The sequence below is a fragment of the Chelonia mydas genome, chromosome 5 (assembly GCF_015237465.2).
Source record: "Chelonia mydas isolate rCheMyd1 chromosome 5, rCheMyd1.pri.v2, whole genome shotgun sequence".
Lineage (NCBI taxonomy): Eukaryota > Metazoa > Chordata > Testudines > Cheloniidae > Chelonia > Chelonia mydas.
In genome coordinates this window covers 68,823,753-68,849,338 of record NC_051245.2, presented here as the reverse complement: position 1 = coordinate 68,849,338, position 25,586 = coordinate 68,823,753, and the positions used below count along the sequence as shown (strand labels likewise).

General features: G+C 43.8%; 1 protein-coding gene across 1 annotated transcript in view; it reads right to left on the bottom strand.

Annotated features, from left to right (window-relative positions):
- Positions 1 to 23,712, bottom strand: part of WDR36 (WD repeat domain 36) — a 60,888-nt gene extending 37,176 nt beyond the window's left edge. The window contains 11 exon segments of the mRNA XM_043546752.1: positions 310 to 375; positions 5,620 to 5,712; positions 5,715 to 5,739; positions 5,983 to 6,158; positions 7,047 to 7,179; positions 8,653 to 8,710; positions 11,169 to 11,301; positions 12,661 to 12,778; positions 13,265 to 13,365; positions 16,797 to 16,824; positions 23,381 to 23,712. Coding sequence (XP_043402687.1) covers positions 310 to 375; positions 5,620 to 5,712; positions 5,715 to 5,739; positions 5,983 to 6,158; positions 7,047 to 7,179; positions 8,653 to 8,710; positions 11,169 to 11,301; positions 12,661 to 12,778; positions 13,265 to 13,365; positions 16,797 to 16,824; positions 23,381 to 23,557 — 1,108 coding nt within the window. The 5' untranslated portion in view covers positions 23,558 to 23,712.
- Positions 23,713 to 25,586: the final 1,874 nt, after the last annotated feature.

Below are 25,586 nucleotides of genomic sequence, written 5' to 3'. Positions count from 1 at the left end.
ACTCCACTAATACAAAATAATTCATATCACAAGAACTGGAAATTATTTCCCATGACATAGTTCTAAAAAAAGTCAGTCTTTAAATTAATTAGAATTATTTGCTGAAGTGTTTAACTATACTACCACACAAAGACACTTCAGTCACATGTACGGTATGTAAAATGTGCACTGAAGCTCACTGTGCCCTACAGGATATGCTTTGGTACTTGTAGAAATAAGAAACAAAGTCATGTCATTTTTCAAACTATATTTTTACATAATTAAAAAATGTTTTATTCCTTTCATTTGTACATTCATTGTACTACTTACCACGTCCTAAACTTTTATTGAACCTTTCGTGCACTGTGGAAAAAGACTGCAAGGTTCCATCCTGACCTGATGGAATATTAAGAAAAAGAAAAGTAAATACCTACCCATAACAATATCAGCTTATGCCCAAGTCACAAAAATCAAAAACAGACATTTGAACAATGATAAACCAGAATGCTACAGGAATGATAAAGCAGTTTATGTCCAAATCTTGATACACAATAAACCCAGACAAAAAACAAAATAACCTGGAGTTAGGGTTAGAAGCACAAATTTACAGATACAAACCCCCCCAGAAGTTTACAGTTATCCCAAAACAGGTGTTACAACCCAGGAAATTAATAGAAGTTAACCTTTAAAGAAACCAAAACAGACTAAGGCATCAAAACACAGTTAAGGTACACAAATCAACCAAACCAACTCTGCCCGCGCCGGGGAGGGAATAAAAAGGAGCAGAGATGAGTGAAAGCAAGGCTGCATGGGGTTGGGACGGTACCTGGCAGGGGATGGGCATTACAGGAGAAGACTCTTTCAGGAGCAGGGGAGCAAGTCGAATAAGTGGGGATTCAGTGGCAAATTTTGGGGTTGAGGAGACCAAGGGTGTACATGGGACTTAGGAAGGTTATGTGCAGGATAGCTTGTATTAAGAAAACCAGGACTGTATGACAGGAGTCTGGGGCAGGGAGCCCAGTCCCTCTGCACCAAGACATAAGTGCTTGAAAGGTTCCTCACAGACCAATGATCTATCTGAGCCCCAGACTTTAGAGTCTTTGGGTCTAACAGTGCCCTTGGTACCTGAGGAACTAGCAGACTCATACCAGGCTGGAGAGCAATGAGTGCCAAAGTGGCTGGAGTCACCAGAAACCACGACTTCTGAAAGGGAGAATTCCAACCTGGAGAACTCAAGGGACGGTCTTTGGGAGTCTTATGGGAAGAATCTTGGGTCTTCCTCTTAGATACCCTCAAGGAATGTGGCTCGGAGGCATCAGATTTATTTGGAGACTGGGGTACGGGAGGGTCCCCTGGCCTGGGTCAGAAGCCAGGTGCTGCGAGGTCTCCATCATGAGGTGTCCAAGTTTGATCTCCCCGTTTTTTTCTTGACTCTAGGTTTTAATGCCAGACTGAAGTTTGCACTTTTGGGAAATGTGAGATTTCCCATAGGCACGGATGCAGGCAGGAGTGTCCATCACTCACTGGGACTGCCTCCTGGCACGAAAGGCAACGTTTGAAACTCAGAGAACCAGACATACCCTCCCAGTAAAGTAAAATGCCCAGGAGGGGAGAAACTATCTAGCAAAAAATTTTCTAAACTAAACTACTACTACTTACTAACTACAATTAAGGTTGTGGGTTTGTCACAGAAGTCAGAGATTCTGTGACTTTCTACGACCTCTGTGACTTCTGCAGTGGCCAGTATGCCTGGCTCAGGGGGAGCTCAGGCAGCCCCTGCACCAGTTGCACTGGCGGCTGCTGGGGCAATCTTGGGCCACCGCACCCCACAGCAGCAGCAGAGTTTGAGTGTGGGAGGGGGCAGGGTGTTGGGGCACAGGACTGGGGTGAGGCGGGCTCTGGATGGTGCTTACCTGGAGGGCTCCCCGGAAGTGGCAACATCCCCCTCGCTCAGCTGCCTAGGTGGAGACATGGCCTGGCAGCTCTGCACACTGCCTCTGTGCAGAGCACTGGCTTCGCAGCTATCCATTCTCCGGGAACTGCGGCCAATGGGAGCCGCAGGAGTGGTGCCTGCAGCTGAGCGAGGAAGATGTTGCCACTTCCAGGAAGCCCGAAAGAAGAGCCAAGTAGGGAGGTCTGCCGGGGGGCCCAGGCTGTGTGCTGCCTCCCTGCCCCAAAGTTTTGGCAGGGGTATATAGTAAAAGTCATGGACAGGTCACGGGCTGTTAAGTTTTGTTTGCTGCCCGTGAATGGTCCATGACTTTTACCAAAAATACCAATGACTAAAATGTAGCCTTAACCATAATAAACTAACTACAAAAAAGAGCTAAGGGGACACAGTTGAGCTAAAACGCAACATGGACAATGACAAAGGCTCAATTCAGGCTGAAGTGCTTGAGAAGGAACTGAGGGCAGTTTGCCCACACAGTGCTACGTACTATGGCACATAGCACAAGGCTTGGGTAACAACAGTTGTGGGACAAATGGACACTGCTGTGAGAAATCTCCAATCAAAGGCGCTGGGGACGCAAGTGCACTTAGAGTGGAGCACCCATAAGGACACTACTTGAAGAACTTTATCTTTTCAAGAATTTGTTGAATTGACACACATCTAAGATTGGTCTGAGACCCTCTTATCCTCATCCCAAAGGGATGGAGGGTAAGAGGGTCTCCAGACCAAATAAAACCCCTTCCCTCTGAGATCACATGGAACCTACCCTGCAGCTTTCAAACCAAAGGGAGATTGTACCTCCTGAAAGAGGTGCTCCTTGTGAGAGTGATCCGTGAAGGGGGCAGGGAGGGAAGTTGTGAAGGAGGGGTAGAAGAAAACTGGAGAGTATATCCCACCTCCACAGTGTTCAAAACCCACAGGTCCAAAGTAGTTTCAGAAACCAAGCACTGAGGAAGCAGGACAGACTGTTTGCAAAGGTGGGGGAATATGGATTTGGAGTGACGGAGAATGGCATGGCAACCTCAACAGGGCCATCAAAATGACTGCTTGGTACTTCCTGGATATCTTAAGCCGAAGCAGCAGAAGGGAGAGGCTTGCACCTAAAACCTTTGGACTTCTTTTTTGACAGGTAATGTCGAGCAGATGGAGTAGGGGTGGGGAGAGGGGCAGGGAAATCAGTGTCTCTCTTGATGTGAGATCTTCCCCAGTCAGAAAGCACTATGTACAAACCCAAGGACTTTAAAGGTGGCTCTAGAGTTCTTAAGTCATGGAACACTCTGTCCATCTGGTCTGAGAACAGAGAAGTATCTTCAAATGGCAAGTCCCAAGTAGTATTCTGGACTTCAAAAGGAGAGATCAGAAGACTAGCCAAGATAATTTTTACTTAGCAACCGCAGAATCTGTGGTCCTAGCTGCTGAGTCTGCAGTGATATTCTTGCAACTAGTTTGCCCTCACTGACCAGAGAAAAGACCTCCTGCCTAGCCATCTCCAGACATAGGTCTCCGAACTTCTACACAGAGCCCCATAAATTAAAACTGTACCGCCTCAGCAGAGCCTGTTGGTTAGCAATACACAGCTGCAAACCCTTCATGGAATAAATCTTCCTGCCAAATAAGTCCACTCTCTCTGTGTCTTTTGATTTGAGGGCAGCAGTGTGATGTCCTTGTCACTCACTCTCATTAGCTGCCATGACTAATGAGGCCCAGAGATGGGTGGGTACAAAGGTACTCAAAACATTGGGTGGGCACATAGTATTTTCTCTTTGCCCTCTTTGAAGCGGAAGGCAATGATAACGGGATTTGCCATGGAGCCTTTATAGGCTCTAGTATTGCCTCATTAATTGGCAGAGCCACTTGGAGGGACCTACAGTTGATACTATGTCAATCAAGTGATATGAGGACTCCCTGACCTGCATGCCCAAGTCTGCAGTCACTCTCTTTCACAACTCCTCAGACTTTAAATTCATCTAGAGAAACCACATCATCTGGATAGGACGAAGAGAAAGCCAGGAGTGGAGGAGATTGAAGCTCTCCTACAGGCTGTTCCTCTACTTCTAGGACCTCTTCCTGATGCTTGGTTTTGGTCCTGGAACCGGACCCTGCAGACCAGTGCGCAGGCTGTCCCCAGACAAGGGCACTGAATAGGCATGGTGAGGGGGGAGATCTGGAAACTGGGGAAACCCCAAAGCGTTCCAAAATGGCTACTGGTTCAAGGCTAGACCCCAGTGACCTAGCCACATTTTCTTGGCAACTCCCATTGTGGGGTCTCAATGGTAGGCGGGGAGAGAGGACTGAGGGACTGACAGGTCCTGCTTCGGTGCTTGTGAGACATAAGATCCCATCTCTAAGTGGCTCATCCAGTCAATACCAAGGACCAGTACTGAGAACCTGGTGATAGGCGGAGCGTCATCAGCACTGCAAGGTTCCCCTTGGTGGGTATGAATGGGCTGACCGGGGAAATAGGCAACTTCAGTACCACAGGTTGGCCCTGCTGGAGATGGCAACAGACAGGACAATGGTGCAAGGGACCCGAGTCCTGTACAGATGGAGCACCCAGCATCGAGAGGCAGAGCAATTTCTTGCTGACTCAGGCGCCTCCGGGGTAGTTGCACTGAGGTGATATCTGTTCTGGTGACAATGAAGTTGATTGTGCCGCTTCTGGCACAGGGCTCAATGATGCCCTTTGCAGCACTGAAAGCAACTGTGCTGACTAGAGCACCGATTTGGGAGAGGAGGTGCTATAGGTTTCAGATGCACTCAGTTCAACGTGTTCTCACCCCTCTTACCAGACTTTAAAGGGTTGAGATCTTCCCTGCCTCTGAGCCTCTTTGGAAGTCTTATATTTCTTTCTTAGCACAGACAAGAAAGATCGGTGCCACAGATTCAATAATGCTGGAGGTGCACTTCTCACTGAAGCTGCAGCACTCAGCACCAGTCAGACCGGACTGGCTTCGATGGTGGCCTGATTGCCAACTCCCAACAGCAGGAATTTCACCCTAGCCTCCCTATGCTTCTTCATTCTAGGCACTGGTCTTTTTACTCTGCTTTAGCCAGACCCCTCAGGCAACTACAGTAAGTTGCTCACTAGCACAGGCCTCGAGCAAGAAGCACCGTGCTTGAAGCCCAGTGACTGCGGCATACCTTGGTGCCATCAGCAGAACCCTGAAACGCGGGGGGAGAGGAGGGGAAACACAAGACAGAAAAAACTGGATTTTTTTTTAAAAACATCAAAATCCTACAACTATACTAACTACCAGACTAGCTCTATTATGTACATCATCATGCACAAAGCTGACAAAGAAGTGTTCTGGTAATGAACAAGGGTTCTGACGACTGTCATGGGTGACAGGAAGGAACTGAGTGGGGCTAGGAGCAGCTCTGCCCTTTATACACTGGTACATGGCAGCAGAGGAGCACAAGCCACCAACAGGTACAGCTGAAGGAAAAAATTTCCCAACAACCGAGCGCTAGGTGCGGACACCAAGCATGGAATGCACATGTGCAATCACTTGAAGAATTACTCAGTCTGCTTAATATACCTAAATGATTAAATACAGTAATTTGCAATGCACTGTCAAAATCAAAGACATTGCTAGTCATATCTCTTATCACTAGCCAATAAGCTGAAGAGTTTATTTAACAACAGTGCGGAACAAAATGGGTAAATTTGAGAAGTTGAGGATTTCTACCTGCACTAAGAATTTGTTGTCTCATTTGCCCATGGTATCTGATTTTTGTTGGAGGAGCACTATGTCCCATACGACACCTCACAAACCGACCACACCTCCAGGGCCATCGAAAATCCATATCTGCTCGAGAATGCAAAGAAATGGAACATCAGTAAACATAACAATAACTCCCATTGAAAAAAAGAGATTGGAATAACGTAGTTAGAAACAACAACTTGTCACATTCAGTAACTTTGGTTTTACTATACATGCTGATGCAACTGAAAAAGGGCTACCTCAAGTCTACACAAGTATTCGTACTTTGGAGGATCACTGGAAAAAAATAAATTTACCACAATGGTAGTAGCAGAAAAAATAGCTTACCTTTATAGCATTATCAGCACCATTAGTAACAAGAAGTGGCTCTCCCTGGACAAATGACATACCAGCTATTGCTGTGGAATGGGCATTTCGCATTTGACTAATTAGTTTCTTCTCTTCCAGATCCCAGAGTGCAATGTGTCCAATAGGACTTCCAGCTGCCATGACTGGATGACCATCTGATCACAAAATGAAGAAAAAAACAATCCAAAGCCAAAAAATTTTTTTTATTACACGTTGCTTATAGCTTTCAATCATTTTAACTTTTTAAAGTTCATGTAAGCAAATCTGTCTCTCAAAGATTACAATCAGAGGAAAAAAATCATTCCTAAATAGAACATTAAATTAAAGCAATCATTTATCATAGTGATCTAATTTTTGAGAGAGAGAATGGACCATCAGCACCATAAGTAACAGGACCAGAGGATTTGCAATATCTGATCAGACCAGGTATATCTAGTTTATTATCTTGGTCTGACAATGGCCAGTACCAGATGCTTCAGAGGAAGATTCACGAAACCCCACAGTGGATATTTAACTGGCTATCTTTAGATTTCAGAGTTAGATGAATGACAGGAATGGGTGCTGCTCACACATCTCAGATCTAATTTCTGTTTGTATGCTTACTACACCAGCTGACACGCTTACATTCTCAAGGTTCAGTTTACAAGCATTAGAGCTTGATATATTTAAACAACAGATTAGATTCAGGAGCACAATTCTGCAGCAAGAGCCAAATCTGCTGTATTGAAGAATACTCTGACCCCTACAACTAGGCTGATCTGTTTTGAGTCAATATTACTTCCTATTTATTAAATAGTAAAATGTTGCAGTACACAGATTTTAAACATTTCCCTGCAAGATTTGCAATTTTTCCAACTATATAAAGAAAATATCACAAGTTTATTACTATTAGCCATTGTAAACTTTAAAAAACCCCAAGACACACAACCCCAAGTTTTGTGCCTACAATAGCTTAAAAATGTGTTTAATTTTTCTACTTTTCAATTAATATTACTGTTTTAATTTGATCTGCATATATGACTAATCAAACTGCTAGAATTTACCTGTACGGAAAGATATTGCTGTGATGGGACCCCAGTCTTGCTGAAATTTCATCAGTGTTTCATCAAACTTAATGTTGTGCACAATGATATGACCAGACACGAGACCTATTGCAACTACATCTACTGCTGGTGCCTGTGAAAGACAGTTCAATGATGAGAGAGAAATTAAACAGATTCCTCTCCATCCTTCTGTATTTTTCCTATTAAAAATAAGTTCTTCTGCATGCATTAATATATTCTTTAACTACATATCCTATTATTACAACATCACTGCTTCATTCAGTGCACAGGCTGAATTTGCAAAGCAAATGAGGTATTTCTTCTTAGCAAATTAGGCAGGGATTCTGCTCCATTCTAGCCAAAAACTTATGTTTGAAATTACACAACATAAATTCAGAATAAAACTACTGAGTCACTGGATTTGACCTGATTTCAGTATAACTCTGAGCAATTCAGCTTTCAGTGCACAGGAGCAACAATGTGTAGTGTCGTAAGAGGAAGTCCATGGATATTCAACTAACAGGAGGGAGTGCATTAAATTTAGCATAAAAATAATTTAAGAAATAAATTTAAGCAATTAAAAACTTTCCTAGAAAAAATAAAAAATCTTTTTGGTAGATAACTGTACTGGATAAAAGTTTTCTTTTAAATATGTTCAAAAAAGTCTAGTAAATTTCACATCTGTTCCTCGTTCACTGTGCAACTTGTGCACTATGTAAGGGAGGCAGTCTTACACAATGTGCGTATGCATGATACGTAACTAAGACCTGTACAGTATAAAATATGCACAAGGATCTTATTTCCTGACTTGAGTGCTTCATTTCACAAACTTAGTTTCTGTAAGGAATATGTTATGTCAAGTTCTATGTAACCTACTTCATGGTCCATAAGCTTTTCCTATACCAATATGTTACAGATACAGCAAGTTAACACCCGATATGTATGACATTAAAGTAAATTTAGGTCTAAAATAAATGATTTAACCTTATAGTCAGGTACTTAATAAATCTTACACTTCGTTTCCTACCACGTAATATCAATTCACTTATTTTAATCTATAATTGAGCATCTGACCATTCTAAAGCATTAAAGTGAGACTGACATGTTGCACTAAAAATAAATTTATACGAAATCAAAATTGTTCACAGAAGCTTGAGCAGCCGATATTATATGATACCATCTGGTATAATACTTTTAGTTTGTTTTTATTTTGTTTGTAACAGCCCCATTTTTTTCTTTTTGGAGTTCTTTTCATTTTGGCAAACGTTTGATTTTCCCACCCAGTTTCTCTAAAGCAAAACAAATTTCAGAAGCAAGAAACTTGCAACATAATTAAGCTGACCTACAGTACACCAATACCCTACAAACTTAAGTCACCGAAGTAGCCCTTACTCAATGGAGTAACCAGAATGAAGTTAAGAAAGCTATGTGAGTTAGTAAGAGTTTACATGGATGGTCCCCTAGATTGTATGCTTCTCAGAGCAGGGATATTATCTGTACTCTCTGTACACAATATGCACCTATTCCACTGTACAAGAATGTTAACACTGACTGCTGTTCTATATTTACCTTTTATAAACAAATGAACTAACAAAAAACTACTAACCTGTTCGAGGGTTGTCACACCCCCTAAACCCCATCCTGGAAATGAGTATAAAAGTTTGCTGTGAAAAGAAAGTGTTTTAAAAGTTACATTTAGAAAAAAATCTATGTCAAAAAGAATGTCTAGCAAGTACATCTAGAAAGAAGTATGACAGAAAATGAAGGCTAGCAGCATATATTAAAAAAAATATGGAATTTAAAAATTTGGGTAATACGATCATTTATATGGAAAAGTTAAAAAATATATTGGGTGCATTCGGTCTTCAGGATGAGACCATTTTCAGGCAGAGCAGTGGTAAAACTGAGTGCAAAGGAAATTGTAAACAAGGCCCTGATTATAGAATGCTTGAAACATGAGGGGTGCATGAGTAACATTAGTGACTAAACTACATGACTGAGGATATGTACTATCACTGTAAGCAATAAAAGTATTTTGGGAAAATAAAGTTTGGCTGTGTTTATTAGTTATCAAATAATGAAACGAAATGTCTAATTTTGCATGCTATACAAAAATCAGCCAACTTTTTTTTTTTTGTATTTGGGTTACAAGGCAGATTCACTTAAAATCAAATTTAGGGCTCAATCTTGCACCCACTAACTGGTGCGGATTACCACAAATACTCCCACTGATGCCAGGGGATTATCTAAATCAGTAAGCATTGAACTAGGCACCTGGCTCAAGATCAGGCCTTTAAAACATAATTCTCGACTATGTTTACACACAAGTGTGAAAATGCTGAAACAAGCACAAGCAGTGCATTAATTTCAAACTGCAATCACCTACTCTATCTTTGTTTAAAAAGGAATTTAAGAAAAAAATTCTATTTTAATCCTACTTTAGTAGTTTTTGCACAGCATCTATAGCACCATATAGCTACCTTGAATAAAAATAAAATAAAATAGAAGAGCAATGATATTACTGAAAATGTATAACTGCTATGAAACTAAAACCCTGAACCACATGACAAGCGTAAATTCTCATGAATTGTAGTCATATATATTTTCACATTTACAGAGAGTGTGTGCGCACCCATAATGAGGTCTCCCACTCTATCTTTCCATGAGCTGGCTATTTCCAACTCTAGAGTACCAACACTTACGTCAAGCTTATTAATAGTGACTCAGCCATAGGCCATTGCGCCAAAACCAAAATATATTACAATAAAACTTAAAACTAAATCCAGATTTTTAAAGTATTAAAATACATATAAAAACAAACTAAAAAGAACAAACTCATTAAAACTGTATATAATCACTGATTAACACTTATTTGGACTGCATAGTCTTTAAAGAATTTAAGTTATTTTAAAAAATTAAGTTCCTAGCTCTGGTTGTGAAGATATTCTAAACATGTCCCAATGCAGTGGCAAGTCTGCAAGCGAACACAGCTATTGTTTCAGTCTAACACAAGAATGGAAGGCCCTAAAATACAGCAGAGTTTCCACTCTGCAAGGATACGAGGAAGGAGGGAAGAAAACATAATAGTCTGTATAAGAGGACTCCGCACCGTGTAGTTTTATGGTTTGGCAGAAAGAGTGCAGATGAGCAGCCTGGAGATTTGCCACCATATGAATTCACACACCTAATCAGCACACCATACACGAGAAAGATAAAGGCCTACCAGCTACTACAAAAACCATGAGTCGTAATTATGGCTTTTGTATTAATGTGATTACTGAAAGTAAATGGGACTTGGCCTCCTCAGTGCCAAAGTCATTTCTGAAAATTGCACTTCGGAGAACTGGAATGTACAACAACACCCTCCAGCCCAACAACTTCTGCAATGCAGTAACATGTTTTCAATTTCAGATGCCTGTACTGGCAAATTGGGGCAATGTAAAACAAGTTGAATCAACAACAGGGCAGGACCCGCAATCAGCAAGTCTCTTCCCCACCTTGAATTACTGTAGTGGAGCATGGGGAGGCACAATTTGAGTAGTGATCTCAGTCCCAAATCCTGCAGCAGCTGCACAGGTGTGAAACCTTGCTCCCCACACTCAGCTAAGCATAGGGTGACCAGATGTCCCAATTTTTTGGTTCTTTTTCCTATATAGGCTCCTATTACCCCACCCCTGTCCGATTTTTCACATTTGCTGTCTGGTCACCCAAGCTAGGCATATCTCCCTCCTCCTCACGGGCCCACTCAGTGGCTGGACAACAATTTTAAAGGGGAGGAGTTCTACAACTACTTCCACTGCCGTACTTCATCAGGCAGACAACTAGCTAACATGCTGAGTGGGGTCGGGGTTGGGAAATGAAAGCAAGGAACATTACTGAAAAAACCTGCACGATCCCTGTTACTTCACAGCAAAAAAATCCTGGCTAGAAAAATAGCATTTTCACATGAGAGAGGTAACCGTATTGCCCATATTTCTGAAAACAACACTGAGGGGCTCTTCTGCTGAAGGAGTTAGAAAAAACAGACCTGCATTAAGAGAACATTTTATTTAGGAAATATTAAAACTCGGAGTATAGCTCCACCTAGAGAGTGAAATGTACTTAAAGAATAAATAATCTTACTTGGATTTTACATTCCATAACTGCAGGCTTCCTTGTTCACTGCCAAGGAGGATTTTATTTAAGTAGGTACTTGGATGCATAATGGCAGAAACTGCAAAAACAGCCTTATCAAAAGTCAGTTGTAGGTATTCTTCTGCAGACATAAGAAACTGTGTTAGTTATGCTGCCATTACAAAATTCCAAGTTAGAATGATTATTTCTTAAAAATTTGCAAAAATGGCTCTCTTTTACATGCACAAGTGGAAGAAGTCCTCACAATTGGGATTTCTTCCCTGAAAGCACCAGAAACCTCGTATGAACCTGACCCATCTCATGGCAAGTGATGTAGCTTACTTTATATTTTCCAGCAGAACAGATTTATCTCATTATGAAGGATTCTTATTGTGCTTTTGAGCAGAACATCTCACTTGATTAGCATATCTTCTGTTTACATTATAACAAGAAGTCTTGTTAATACATGAACGCCACCTTAGAAGCATAGTAGTTATTTTAAAAATTGTTAAACGCCGCAGACCACCATAAGAGAACCTGTCAGGCTAATGAGTCACTGCTCAATGCCAAAATTGGACAATTCTTTGAAAAGAAAGAATTAAGCCACCGAAGTGCAATCCCATCTAACAGTGAGCCATCAAACCTTATTTAAATGTGGCATAAATAGCCTTTATAATTTCGATGGATAATATTTAAGCAATTTTTTTCTATTATCTATTTAAATTTTCACAGTTGTGAGAAACTATGGGTGGGGTCAGGCAACAGGGGTAGACAACTATTTCATGACAACAGAGACAGATTAAAAAAAAGTTAAGTTTTTAACTACTAAAACAAATTGTCAACACCACATGTCAAAATACACAAAGTAAATGCCTTAAATCAGAACTCTAAGAAGTTCTCAAGCAGGACTTTTCTTACTCTGCATATCTGTAAATTTGCAATCATCGATGGAAATATTTTTTCATTGGTTTGTGCACATATGGTGAAATCAACATTTATCAATAAAAATCAAATCCTTTCAAACCTATTCATTCAAGAGCACAAAAGGCTACTGACAACTAAAAAACTTGGCACTTGATCTTTTTCTGCTGCCAAGAGAGCAAGCAATTTCCATGCCATACCCACTGTCAAAGATAAAGGGACTGAAGAAATTTTAGGACTCCATATGACACCAAACTTCTTTCATCACAACTCTCATGAACAAAGGGAATGTTAAGAGATACCAGTTATCCAAGAGTAGAATTCTGCACCCACATGCTCCTCTCCAACCCTTTCTCCTCCCAAAGTCAATGGAGCTTTGAATGGGTGCAGGGATCCACCAACGAAGCTCACTGCAGGATCACGACTTCAAACATTAATGCAACAACTGTTTTATTTTGCCTTAAGAAAATTGAGAACTCTGCCATAAGCATTAAACAAATTGTCTTACATTATCAAATGCTTACTACTTTTATCACAGATACAATTTGGACAGTTACAGAATGAGGCAATAGTGACTCACCTTCTGATTGTACATCCCAAACAATAAGAACGTTATCAATATCCACAGAGATGACATGATCACCAAACGGCTGCAAAAGGCGAATTTCTCCTTTGTGACCGTCATATATATGAACCACCTATGATTTCAAAGTACACATTATTTAAGTAAAACCTTTTCACATATTGTAATATTTTAGTATATTACTTGAACGATAGCAACTACCTGTAACAGAAACCCGTTAATACATTACTTTATACTATATTTTATCTAGTAAATATGCACCTTTATTAATCCTCATTTATGATAGCTTCCTTGGTACTGAGAAAGTGTACTTGGCAAATCCTTTTTGTCATAGTTTTAATTGTATTTTAACTTTTGTGTCCTGAAGATTATTTCTTTATCTTTATTTTATAAGTGTCACAGCCCAACCACTGTAGAATTTGTCCTTAAACCTTTTTTATTTTAACTTATCCATTGTTGTTATTGCTGAGCATTGTGAGGCTACTGTCCGCAAAACTCGTGAAATTAAATTACAGTTGATATGAATAAGTGACTTAAGTAAGAAAACATATCAATATTGGCTTAGTGTCTGGTCATTACACAATAAATAAGTTATAAAAACCTCTTTGTTCCGGGCAAAAGCATGGAGAAGATTGCCATATGAAGCAAAGACCAACATTCTGTCTGCTGCCAAACAAGTAATGTCTTGTAATAAAGCATTACCTATGAATAAAGAGGGAAATAAGTTTGACAATTTTCATTTTCACAATAAAAAAAGAATGTCTTGCAACGTATCAACACATTCACGGTTGCACATTACCAACAACAAATTAAGGTACATCAGGAAGAGAAAATTATCCAATATTGTCTTTGGGCAACAAGTGGCTAAATTATGAGAAATGTTTTCCTAAGAATGAACACAATGAGAAACTATATAGGATACACTGCAAGTTATGGCATGAATTAACTTTTAAAATATGGCTACATTATACATGACAGAAGCTACCCAAAAATAACATTTTCAAGACTCCTACAGCCCAAGAACAGCCTTCTTAAGAAAACTGAATGCATGTTAAGACTGGAGCATATAAAACAAGTGACACAAAAAAGTGTCAGCTATTTTTGTATTTGTCATTAAGTCTTGAGAGCTCCTAACGCTGCCTACAGTTAAGGTTGCTTGACACATCCCAATATAAAACCCCACTTTCACTGGCTAATATCTTTGTCAACCTTAAATCATTTGGACTGAAATTTTCCATGCTGAGTATCTGCTTCAGGTTGACTACTTCTTAAAAGTTTTAGCTAAAACAGTTCAGTTGTTTCCAAGAATGAGATTACTAGAACACACATTGTTTTGACTATCATAATTCTTTCCCCCCTACAATGGTTTCATCTGGAAGTTCTACTGCCCCATGCTTTGGAGCAGGGACTCAAAATCTGGAAGGTGGATGGGGTTAGCAGATTCAGTGGGGTGGGGTCTGGGTGTGGGGGGCTCAATGGGGGGGTCCAGGTGCTGGGGAAGTGGGGCTTGATGGGGTGGGGGTCCAGGTGCAGCTGGTTGGGGAATCAGTGGGATGGGAGTCTGAGTATGCGGGGCAGGACTTGTCAGGATGAGGGTTTGATGGGCCTGCTTAACGGGGAAGCTCCAGCTGCTGCCGAGGGGATGCTGCATGCCAGGCTCCCACTTCCCCCATGATTCCCCATCCCCGTTTCTTCTCCATCCTCCTCCCCTCACTCCCACATTCCCCTCCCCCTTCCTTCATCTTCCCCCCCTCACTCCCCCTTACCCAGCCCCACCGCAGGCACTCACTGTTGCACAGAATAGGAAACAGGAAGGCTCCCAGCACACAGAAGGGGAGCATGACTGGCACGAGGACCCAGAAGGCAGTGTTTAGCTGCAGAGTCAGCGGAGCCAACACAGCCTCCTTTGGCTGGGCAGCTCTGCGCTTGCAGAATGGGGGCTGGAGGGATGGTGTGCCTCTGCCATGCCTCACTTCTGTTTGGAGGGGGGCAATCCCCCCCCAAAAAACTGCACCCATGGTTACCCCCCACCCTCCCGTGTGGATTCCCTTTGCTTCCCTGCCGCTTTCTACAGGGAAATGCAGGACCGGGGGGGGGGGGGTGCATTTTCTGCAGGCATGCAATTCCACAGAATCCTCACAAGAGTAAGAGAGACTGGGGAGACAGAGTATGTGCACAGATATGGAGAGGACTGGAGCAGAGAGGGACAGTAATGGTCCAGGGCATAGGAATAGAAGGAATTACTAGAGAACACTCCCCGCCACAATCCAGAGTGGAATCCAGGACTCCTAAGTTTTTACATTCCTTTGCTGGCAGCAAATAGCTCTGAAACCCAATGGCAAAGTATTTTTCATCCCCCATTCTAGTGACTAGCTCAGAAAGAAGACAACAGCCTTCTATTGTTATCAGTTATTATGGTAGCTCAAGTGATAGAAATCTGAACACTGAAACCTGCTGATGATGCAATCTGGGGGTAAATAGGTTCCACATGACAGAATTTCTGGGGTTTTTTTCTTTTTAATTCTAAGAAATATACATCCCAAAAAAACTACATTAAAAGAATGTTAAGGTTGCAAAGTCAAGCATTCAAGAGTTAGGAAATGCTACGGTTGCCTGTGTACCCTTAATTAGGATTTCAGCTGCATATATGCCTTACAGTATAGTCTAAGTATATGATCACATACTAGTTTTTTTCCCCCCAAAGGACCTCTGCCTCATTCAGTAAACAGGATGGATGGGATTCAAGGAATTAATCAAGACTGTGTAGTTAATTTGTTGTCTACAAGACCCCTCCTTCATTTGCTGCAGGTGTTGGAAGATGTATAGTAAATGGGGTAGGAGACTGTAGTAAGAGGAAGGATGGTGCACTGTTAAGGCAGATGAATGCCACCCTGGGTAACTAGATTCTACCCCTGCCGTTGATACAGAGTTCATATGGGATAGTGGGCAAGTCACTTAAACCAAACTTTTCATGGTTGACCTCTACTTGTATGTTTTTCATTTTCTGAGTGCCCAAAGTAAGACACCTGCACTGAGATTTGCGGAACAGCTGAGCACTCAAGTGCAAATGAAGTCAACTGGAGATGTGCTTTGAAAATATGAAGTACTTTAAAAATGCTGAGTACACTTTAAAAAAAACAAAACCACAATACACACACCTTAAGTGTCTCAAGTTGGACACCCAAAATTATTAGGCACTTTTGGCCTCAATCCTCTGTGCCTCAGTACCCCAACTGTAAAAATTGAGATACCACCACCACAACTCCTATAAGGGTGTTGTGAAGATAAATACATTAATGTGTTGAAACACTGAGATACTATGGTGAGAGCTCCACAGAAATGGCCATGAGGGAATGAGTAAATCTGTTTTCAGTTCAGGGTTTGAATAGTGTGTTATGTAAGACCTGGGACTACAGTGAACATGTAGGTTAAGAAATCTTGAATATCTACCCATTCATAAAACAGGGGTTCTGTGGAAAAATGTGTGATCACCTAATTAAAGACTTTATCATAACACATACCAAGGGCGCAGAATTAAGGTTGCATGGGCAATCTTAATCCTGGCATTTCCTAACATTTAAGTGCTTGATTCTATAGCCTTAACATTATTTTAATATACTTTGACATAGCTAGTTATAGATAAAATTTGCTTCCTATTACATGACTCATAGATACTAAGGTCAGAAGGGACCATTATGATCATCTAGTCTGACCTCCTGCACAACGCAGGCCACAGAATCTCACCCACCCACTCCTGCAAAAAACCTCTCACCTATGTCTGAGCTATTGAAGTCCTCAAATTGTGGTTTAAAGACTTCAAGGAGCAGAAAATCCTCCAGCAAGTGACCCGTGCCCCATGCTACAGAGGAAGGCAAAAAACCTCCAGGGCCTCTTTCAATCTGCCCTGGAGGAAAATTCCTTCCCGACCCCAAATATGGCGATCAGCTAAACCCTGAGCATATGGGCAAGATTCACCAGCCAGATACTACAGAAAATTCTTTCCTGGGTAACTCAGATCCCATCCCATCTAACATCCCATCACAGGCTATTGCAGACTGATGTGTTAGCTGTTTGGGGGTGAGGGGGGGGGGGGAAATGTAATTTGCAGGATGTAGAACAAACTGTATACTTACTAACAGCAACTATACCAAGTTTCTTTACCTGTAAAAGAAAAAAAAAAAAAAAAGATAGATCTTTAGTAGTTTTCTGCTCTGAATTTCCTACAAATACTAATCCGGCATTCTAGAAACATTAGCATTTGCAAATTCAGAACTATGCAGCAAAAGGGTCGTCATGGCTCTAAAGTGCAGGAGCTGACTAGAAACCAATGTGTAAAACCCCAGCAGAGACAGGGCCAAATACTACTCCCAGTCACTGAACGTCTTCATAATCATCTCATCTGGGAGACAAGATTTGCCTTCCCCAGCATGGAGCAGGTCCTTAACCTTAAGGCATGCCAAGATCCACAAGAAAATTCTGTGGATATCAAAACATCTGCAAAGGGCTGGTATATATGTACAAAGGTGCTGGGTGGCTAGATTCACATATGTCTTAGGCACCTAACTACCACTTTAGACACTCCCAGAATCCAACATTTAGGGGCCACTGAGATCCTCAAAACACACGGACAGCTGCCATCTAATTCTGTAGGCACCTAAGTCCCCATATGCCTACATTTCCACCATTAAAGTTCCTCAGGAATCAAAGTTTCTGCCAGCAAGCACATGGACAACTGCCTCAGTCTATGTCAGGGGTCTCAAACACATGGCCCATTCCTGCAGCCCGCCATAAGCGGCAACTCCACCGGCAGCCAAGTTCCCCTCACTCCCTGCTCCCCCCCCGCCCCACCCAGAGCGTGCCGCATCCCTGCTCCTCCGCCTAACTCCCAGTTCTTCTCACAGCTGTTTGGCAGTGCTTAGGACTTTCCGGGGTTGTGGGGGGAAAGACACGGCACACTGAGGAGAGGAGACGTTGAAGAGGCAAGCCTGGAGCGGGGATTTGGGGAAGGGGTTGGAATAGGGGCAGGGACTTTGGGGAAGGGGTTGGAATGGGGGCGGGGAAGGGGTAGGAAGAGGCAGTGCAAGGGCGGAGTCTCATGGACTAGACGAGAAGTCTGAGGTATGAAGTTCAGCATGTATGATTCTTTGCTGTGAGTAGTTGGGAAGAATGTTTGTTAAAAGTGGCAACGTATTTTGTACGAATAGTTACTTTAAAAAGTTCCTGCCATTACAGTTATGTCGACAGACATCAGTGTTACTGACCACCTAATAGTTACAGGTGTTTATATTTTATTAAAATGCCTCTTCATATTACAGATTTTAAAAAGTTAATACATTGACTTTTAATAGCATATTACATTACTCTTCATTTTTTTCCATTTTTGACTATACTTTTGTATTGTTGTATGAAAAGGTTTCAGTGATGAGGCCCTCGGGCCAATGTACTAGTCCTCATGTGGCCCTCATGGGGATTTGAGTTTGGGATTCCTGGTCTATGTGCCCAAATGCCTATCTCATGCCTAAGCCCCACTGGGATCCTCAGAGTGGTCCTCCACCTGTCACACCCACAGGGCTCCATCTAGCAGGCAGGCGTTCTCCGAGAGCACGCCTGTCAAATCATGTCAAACCATTCCTTTGTTCTTGACAAATCCATGTTGACTGTTACTTATCACTAGTGCAAATACAGACAGACATTTTCCTTTCCAAATGCAAACAAATGGACATCATACCTAAAGGAATGAAGGTAAAAAACCATTACAATCAACATACCACACAGACTATGGTGAGAGATTGTGCCACACACACTCAAAGAAACTGTGGAACCACCTGACCAACATCCTATACAGCAAATAGGAGAAGATCAAGAATGAACTCTCAAAACTAGAAACTCTCAAAAAAAACCCCAACCTTTCACACAAACTCCCTCACGGCTAGACTTTACAAAAACTAGACAAGCCATTTACAACACACACTTTGCTTCTCTACAGAGGAAAAAGGACACTAAACTATCTAAACTCCTACATGCCAAAAGGGGCCACAACAGTGGTTCCCTTAATTCACCCAACAATATTGTTAATCTATCCAGCTATACTCTTAGCCCGGCAGAAGAGTCTGTCCTATCTTGAGGCCTCTCCTTCTGCCCCACCGCCCCCACAAATATGATACAGTTCTGCGGTGACCTAGAATCCTACCTTCGATGTCTCCAACTCAAGGAATATTTCCAACACGCCACTGAACAGAACACTAACCCACAGGAAGCTTCCTACCAACACTACAAAAAGAAGGATTCTGTGTGGACTCCTCCTGAAAGTCGAAACAACAGACTGGACTTCTACATAGAGTGCTTCCGCCGACATGCACGGGCTGAAACTGTGGAAAAGCAGCATCACTTGCCCCAGAACCTCAGCTGCGCAGAACACAACCCCATCCACAGCCTCAGAAACAACTCTGACATCATAATAAAAAAGGTTGACGAAGGAGGTGCTGTAGTCATCATGAATAGGTCAGAATATGAACAAGAGGCTGCTAGACAGCTCTCCAACACCATATGCTACAGGCCACTATCCTTTGATCCCCCTGAGGAGTACCAAAAGAAACTACACCATCTGCTCAAGAAACTCCCTAAAGAAGCACAGCAACAAATCTACATTGTCACACCCCTAGAGCCCCGACCAGGGGTATTCTATCTGCTACCCAAAATCCATAAACCTGGGAATCCTGGATGCCCCATCATCTCAGGCATTGGCACCCTGACAGCAGGATTATCTGACTATATAGACTCTCTCCTCAGGCCCTATGCTACCAGCACTCCCAGCTATCTTCGAGACACCACTGATTTCCTATGGAAACTACAATCCTGTAGTGCTCTTCCAGAAAACACGATCCTAGGCACTATGGATGTAGAAGCTCTCTACACCAACATTCCACACAAAGATGGACTACAAGCCATCAGGAATAGCATCCTCGATACCATCATGGCAAACCTGGTGGCTGAACTTTGTCCCCACCCACAACTATTTAAGATTTGGGGACAATGTATATCTTCAAGTCAGCGGGACTGCTATGGGTACTCGCATGGCCCCAAAGTATGCCAACATTTTTATGGCTGACTTAGAACAACGCTTCCTCAGCTCTCGTCCCCTTATGCCCCTACTCTACTTGCGCTACACTGATGACATCATAATCATCTGGACCCATGAGAAGGAGGCCCTTGAGGAATTCCACCATGATTTCAATAATTTCTACCCCACCATCAACCTCAGCCTGGACCAGTCCACACAAGAGGTCCACTTCCTAGACACTACAGTGCTAATAAGCGATGGTCACAAACACCACCCCTATACTGGAAACCTACTGACCACAAAACTTACATACCTGCCTCCAGCTTTGATCCAGACCACATCACATGATTCACTGTCTACAGCCAAGCTCTAAGATACAATCGCATTTGCTCCAATCCCTCAGACAGAGGCAAACACCTACAGGATCTCTATCATGCATTCTTAAAACTACAGTACCCACCTGCTGAAGTGAAGAAACAGATTGACAGATCCAGAAGGGTACCCAGAAGTCACCTACTACAAAATTTGCCCAACAAAGAAAGTAACAGAACGCCACTAGCCATCACCCACAGCCCCCAACTAAAACCTCTCCAGCGCATTATCAAGGATCTACAGCCTATCCTGAAGGACAATCCCTCACTCACAGACCTTGGGAGACAGGCCAGTCCTCGCTTACAGACAGCCCCCCAACCTGAAGCAAATACTCACCAGCAACTACACACCACCCAACAAAATCATCAACCCAGGAACCAAACCCTGCAACAAACCCCGGTGCCAACTCTGTCCACATATCTATTCAAGGGACACCGGATAGACCCTAATCACATCAGCCACACCATCAGGGGCTCTTTCACCTGCACATCCACCAATGTGATATATCCATCATGTGCCAGCAATGCCCCTCTGCCATGTACATTGGCCAAACCAGACAGTCTCTACGCAAAAGAATAAACGGACACAAACCTGACATCAGGAATCATAACATTCAAAAACCAGTAGGAGAACACTTCAATCTCCCTGGTCATTCAATAAGAGACCTAAAAGTGGCAATTCTTCAACAAAAAAACCTTCAAAAACAGACTCCAACGTGAAACTGCAGAACTGGAATAAATTTGCAAACTGGACACCATCAGATTAGGCCTGAATAAAGACTGGGAGTGGTTGGGTCATTACAAAACCTAAACCTAATTTCCCCTATACTAATTTCCCCCTACTGTTACTCACACCTTCTTGTCAACTCTCTGAAATGGGGCACTCTCATTACCACTTCAAAAGTTATTTTTCCTTCCTTGGTATCCTGCTGTTAATTGAATTGCCTCGTTCGACTGACCTCACACTTGGGAAGGCAGCTCCCATCTTTTCATGTATTTATACCTGCTCCTGTATTTTCCACTCCATGCATCTGATGAAGTGGGGTCTAGCCCATGAAAGCTTATGCCCACATAAATTTGTTAGTCTCTAAGGTGCCACAAGGACTCCTTGTTGTTATCACCTTAGTATCTTCTAGGTGTTTGCAAATTGATTGCTTATTTGCTCCATTATCTTTCTGGGTACTGAAGTTAAACTGACTCGTCTATAATTCCCTGGATAATCCTTATTCCCCTTTTTATAGATTGACACTACATTTGTCCTCTTCCAGTCCTCTGGAATCTCTCCCATCTTCCATGAGCTTTCAAAGATAATGGCTAATGGCTCAAATATCAACTCAGTCAGCTCCTTGAGTACTCTAGGATGTATTTCATCAGGCCCTGCCAACTTGAAGACATCTAGTTGTCCAAGTAATTTTTAATTTATTTTTTCTATTTTAGCCTCCGATCTTACCTCATTTTTACTGGCATTCACTATGTTAAATGTCCAATTGTTACTAATCTTTTTGGTGAAAACCGAAACAAAAAAGTCATTTAGCACTTCCGCCATTTCCACATTTTCTGTTACTGTCTTTCCCCCTCTCATTCAGTAATGGGTCTATCCTGTCCTTCCTCTTAGTTCTAATATAGTTGTAAAATGTTTTCTTGTTACCCTTTAAATCTCTAGCTAGTTTAATCTCATTCTGTGACTTAGCCTGTCTAGTTTTGCCCCTACATGTGTTTTGCTTGTGTTGGGTTTTTTATACTCAATAATCTGACCTCAATCCCCCTTTTTGTGGGACTCTTTTTCTGAGTTTCAGATCACTGAAGATCTCCTGGTTCAGCCAGGATGGTCTCTTGCCATACTTCCTATCTTCCCTACACAGTGAATGCATAATAAATGCTTGAAAAACTGCCAACTCTCTTGAATGGTTTTTCTCCTTAGACTTCCTTTCTATGGGATCTTGCCTACCAACTTCCTGAGTTTGCTAAAGTCTATTTTCTTGAAATCCATTTTCTTCACTCTACTCTTTTCCACCCTACCATTCCTTAGAATCATGATCAATTTCACCCAAGCTGCTTTCCACTTTCAAATTCTCAACCAGTTGCTCCCAATTTATCAAAAATCAAACCTAGAACACCCTCTCCCCTAGTAGCTTTTTGCCTCCAAAGCATTCCAAGAACTCTCATTTACTTATAAGTCCCTTTTTGTATGATTAGATTAACTCTCTGGATGATGTGGCCCAAGTGGGGCATTTGAGGAGAGTCAGCATTACAGCACAGAGGAAAATCTGCACAGATCTAGAGGAAGGTGCTATGGCACCCATACTGATCGTGGGAAACAGAGAAGTGGTAGGATTCCGGGCAGGAGGATACACAGTGTGGGTGTCACAGACTTATGCTTTGTTTTCACTTTTTCCTGCTTAAAAAGGTGGGTGAGGAGATTGGGGGGAGAGAGGAGTTATTGCAAGTCTTGTAAAATCCTAAATGGAAACAAGGCACCTTGTAGGTCAGGGGTGGGCAAACTATGGCCTGCGGGCTGGATCCGGCCCCTCAGGGCTTTGGATCTGGCCCGCAGGATTGCCACTCCTGTGGTGCCATGAGCCCCGTGTTGCTCCGGGAAGCGGCCAGCATCATGTCCCTGCGGCCCCTGGGGGGAGAGGGGGCAGAGAGCTCTGGGTGCTGCACTTGCCTGTGGGTACCTCCCCCGAAGCTCCCATTGGCTGCTTCCTGGTGCGCACCATTGCCACCCCGGAGCCCACACCCTGAACCCCTCCTGCAGCCCAACCCCCTGCCCCGAGCCCGCTCTTGCACTCCACACCCCTGCCCTGAGCCCCCTCCCGCACTGTGCGCCCCCTCCTGCACCCCAACCCCCTTCTCTGAGCCCCCCTGTACACACCTCACCCCTCCTCCGCCCTAACCCCTTGCCCTAAGCCCCTTCCTACACACGGCACCCCCTCCCACACACTGCACTCCCTCCCGCACCCCAACCCCAGCCCTACACCGATAGCCCTGCAAGCAATTTCCCCACCCAGATGTGGCCCTCGAGCCAAAAAGTTTGCCCACCCCTACTGAAGGTGGAGGTAGCTGGGCCGGGAGAGGGGGCGCGGCTTGTGTCGCCGGTAGGGCGGGGACTGGGGCGATCACGCATACTGCAGGACAGGAGTGGGCATTGGAGCCCACGGGGGTCACTCACGCTGCGGGGGAGAGGGAGGGGCCACATGATCCGGCGGGGCGGGAAGGGCTATGGGGGGGTCACTCACGCTCAGGAGGAGGGGCAATGGGAGACGGGGAGGGGGGGGTCACTCACGTTGTAGGTGTGGAAGCTCCTCCCCGCGGCGGTGATCAGGTAGAACTCGCGGTGGCGCTGGTGGTAGCGCAGCACGTGGGGCAGGTGGTTGGAGTAAAGGCCGAGAGCGCGGAAGCCCGAGAAGAGCGCGCTGCCCCCGCCGGGGGCCGCCCTCACCGCGCTGCCCGCACGCGACATCCCCCAGGCTGGGCCGCCGGCGCCCTCACCCACAAAAGCACGCGTCCGTCCCAGAGCGCTGCGGAAACAGCCCCACCCCTTCCGGCGCCACCGGCTCGTAGCAACGGCCCAGCGGCCCCGGAGTATCCACGAAAGGGGCCCCCCTACGCCTGCGTCCGCGCGCTCCGAGTTCCGCCTTCCGCAATCGGGGGGGGGGGAGAGAAAGACTCCCTCCACAGCCGATCGCGTCTGCGCAGGCGCTGCCCCCTGCCGGCGACTGGTTTCTTGTCGAGCTCCCCGTGGCGTAGCCCGTGTTCACGTCACCGCGTTCTCTGAGGTGCGCAGCAGCTCGGGTGCCCCGGCGTCCCGATATTTAGTTGCTTGTCCCGCGGCCCGACCGATGATCGTGCGGACGCCATTTGTCCTGATATTCTGCTTCGGCAGCTCTCCAGCTTTTTTTTTTTGCTTGGGGGGGCAAAAAACCTACAGCTGGCCCCGGGGGGCGGTGAGCCTGTGGCTGCCCCCTCATGTGTCCCGATATTTTGTTCTTGTCATCTGGTCACCCTAACGCCAGTGCACCCCGCCCTGTGGCTCCTGACACCGTTTCGTAGAATATCAGGATTGGAAGGGACCTCAGGAGGTCATCTCGTCCAACCCCCTGCTCGAAGCAGGAACAATCCCCAATTTTTGCCCCAGATCCCTAAATGGCCCCCTCACAACCCTGGGTTTAGCAGGCCAATGCTCAAACCACCAAGCTATCCCTCTCACCCCCCCAAACCCTTACATGTCCTGTGCCAGCCCCACCTGCTCCCAGATTGGGCCACCGATGATCCCAACTAATGAAATGGGGGTTTCCCTCCCAGGTGACGGGCTCAGACTTTGCTCCACAGCTGGGCTCGGATCTTACTTGTTTATTTAAAGGTGCAAGCTGAGAGTCTCGTCACCTGACACCCTGACTCTAAGAGCTGAGGCTTTGAGAAAAACAATAAATATCACCAGACTAGAAAAAAAAAGCAGGAGAGTGAGCCCCAATGCTGTCATGGGGAAAAGCATGTCAGTTTTATATGATTATAGTCTATTTGTTAATCACTGACATTACACCCCATCCTGCATGAGATGCAGATAACAGCCCAATCCTACAAACTAGCATCTTGTGTGATGCTAACATGAGCCATCCCCATTGATTTTAGTGGTACCCTTCACAGAAGTAAGAAGTCAATAATACTCAGTATGACTGAACTTGGGACACCAGAGGGTGTCTAAAAAGAGAGTTTGTGATCTAGATTGGATTGATGTTTTTTCCCCTTAGTTTCATACAAATCTGGCATTCTCTAGGGTTGCCACCACTGAGGTACCAAAAAGCCAAAACAAAACACAGGACATCCGGGATGATCCTGAGCCCAAAAAACTGAACTGATGGTTGTGTTTACTGAGCACCTTTACGGATTTCCCAGGACAGCTAGCTCCAAAAAGGGACAAGTATGGGAAAACATGGACAGGTGGCAACCCTAATTCTCAGCATGCTATTGTTTTGTTATTTACTTCAGAATAGCTTCTATGGAAAAATCTTTGTGACAGAGAAAAGAAAAGCTGAAAATTAAAGAAATAATGGTTGTTAAAATCTGCCTAACCTCAGGCTTTTGACCTGAGACTCATGCTTTTGGGGGATTTTTCCAGGCCCATGGAACTGTTCCCAGAACCTAAAGCCTTTTGTGGGTGCAATAGCTGTGGTTGCTGCAAAAGCTGTTGGTACAGATACAGCAGCCATAATGTGGCTACAGAGAATCTAGATTAATTTCCCACACGCTGCAAAGAATAGATGCATTCTTGGGTTTCTGTATTGGCCTAATTCACCTAAAATAAATGAGAGATATTGTCCTGATTTTTCTTTAGAATATATTTTGTACCAATGTATTTTGAGACAACAAATAGAAGCACAGGGAGAAGAACAAACCACCCAGAAGGAAGATCTGTATTTTCCATTGTAGAGATGTATGGCTGACACCCTAAATGGAAGGGTTGGTGGAGGGAAGAGAAAGGATCCACTGAG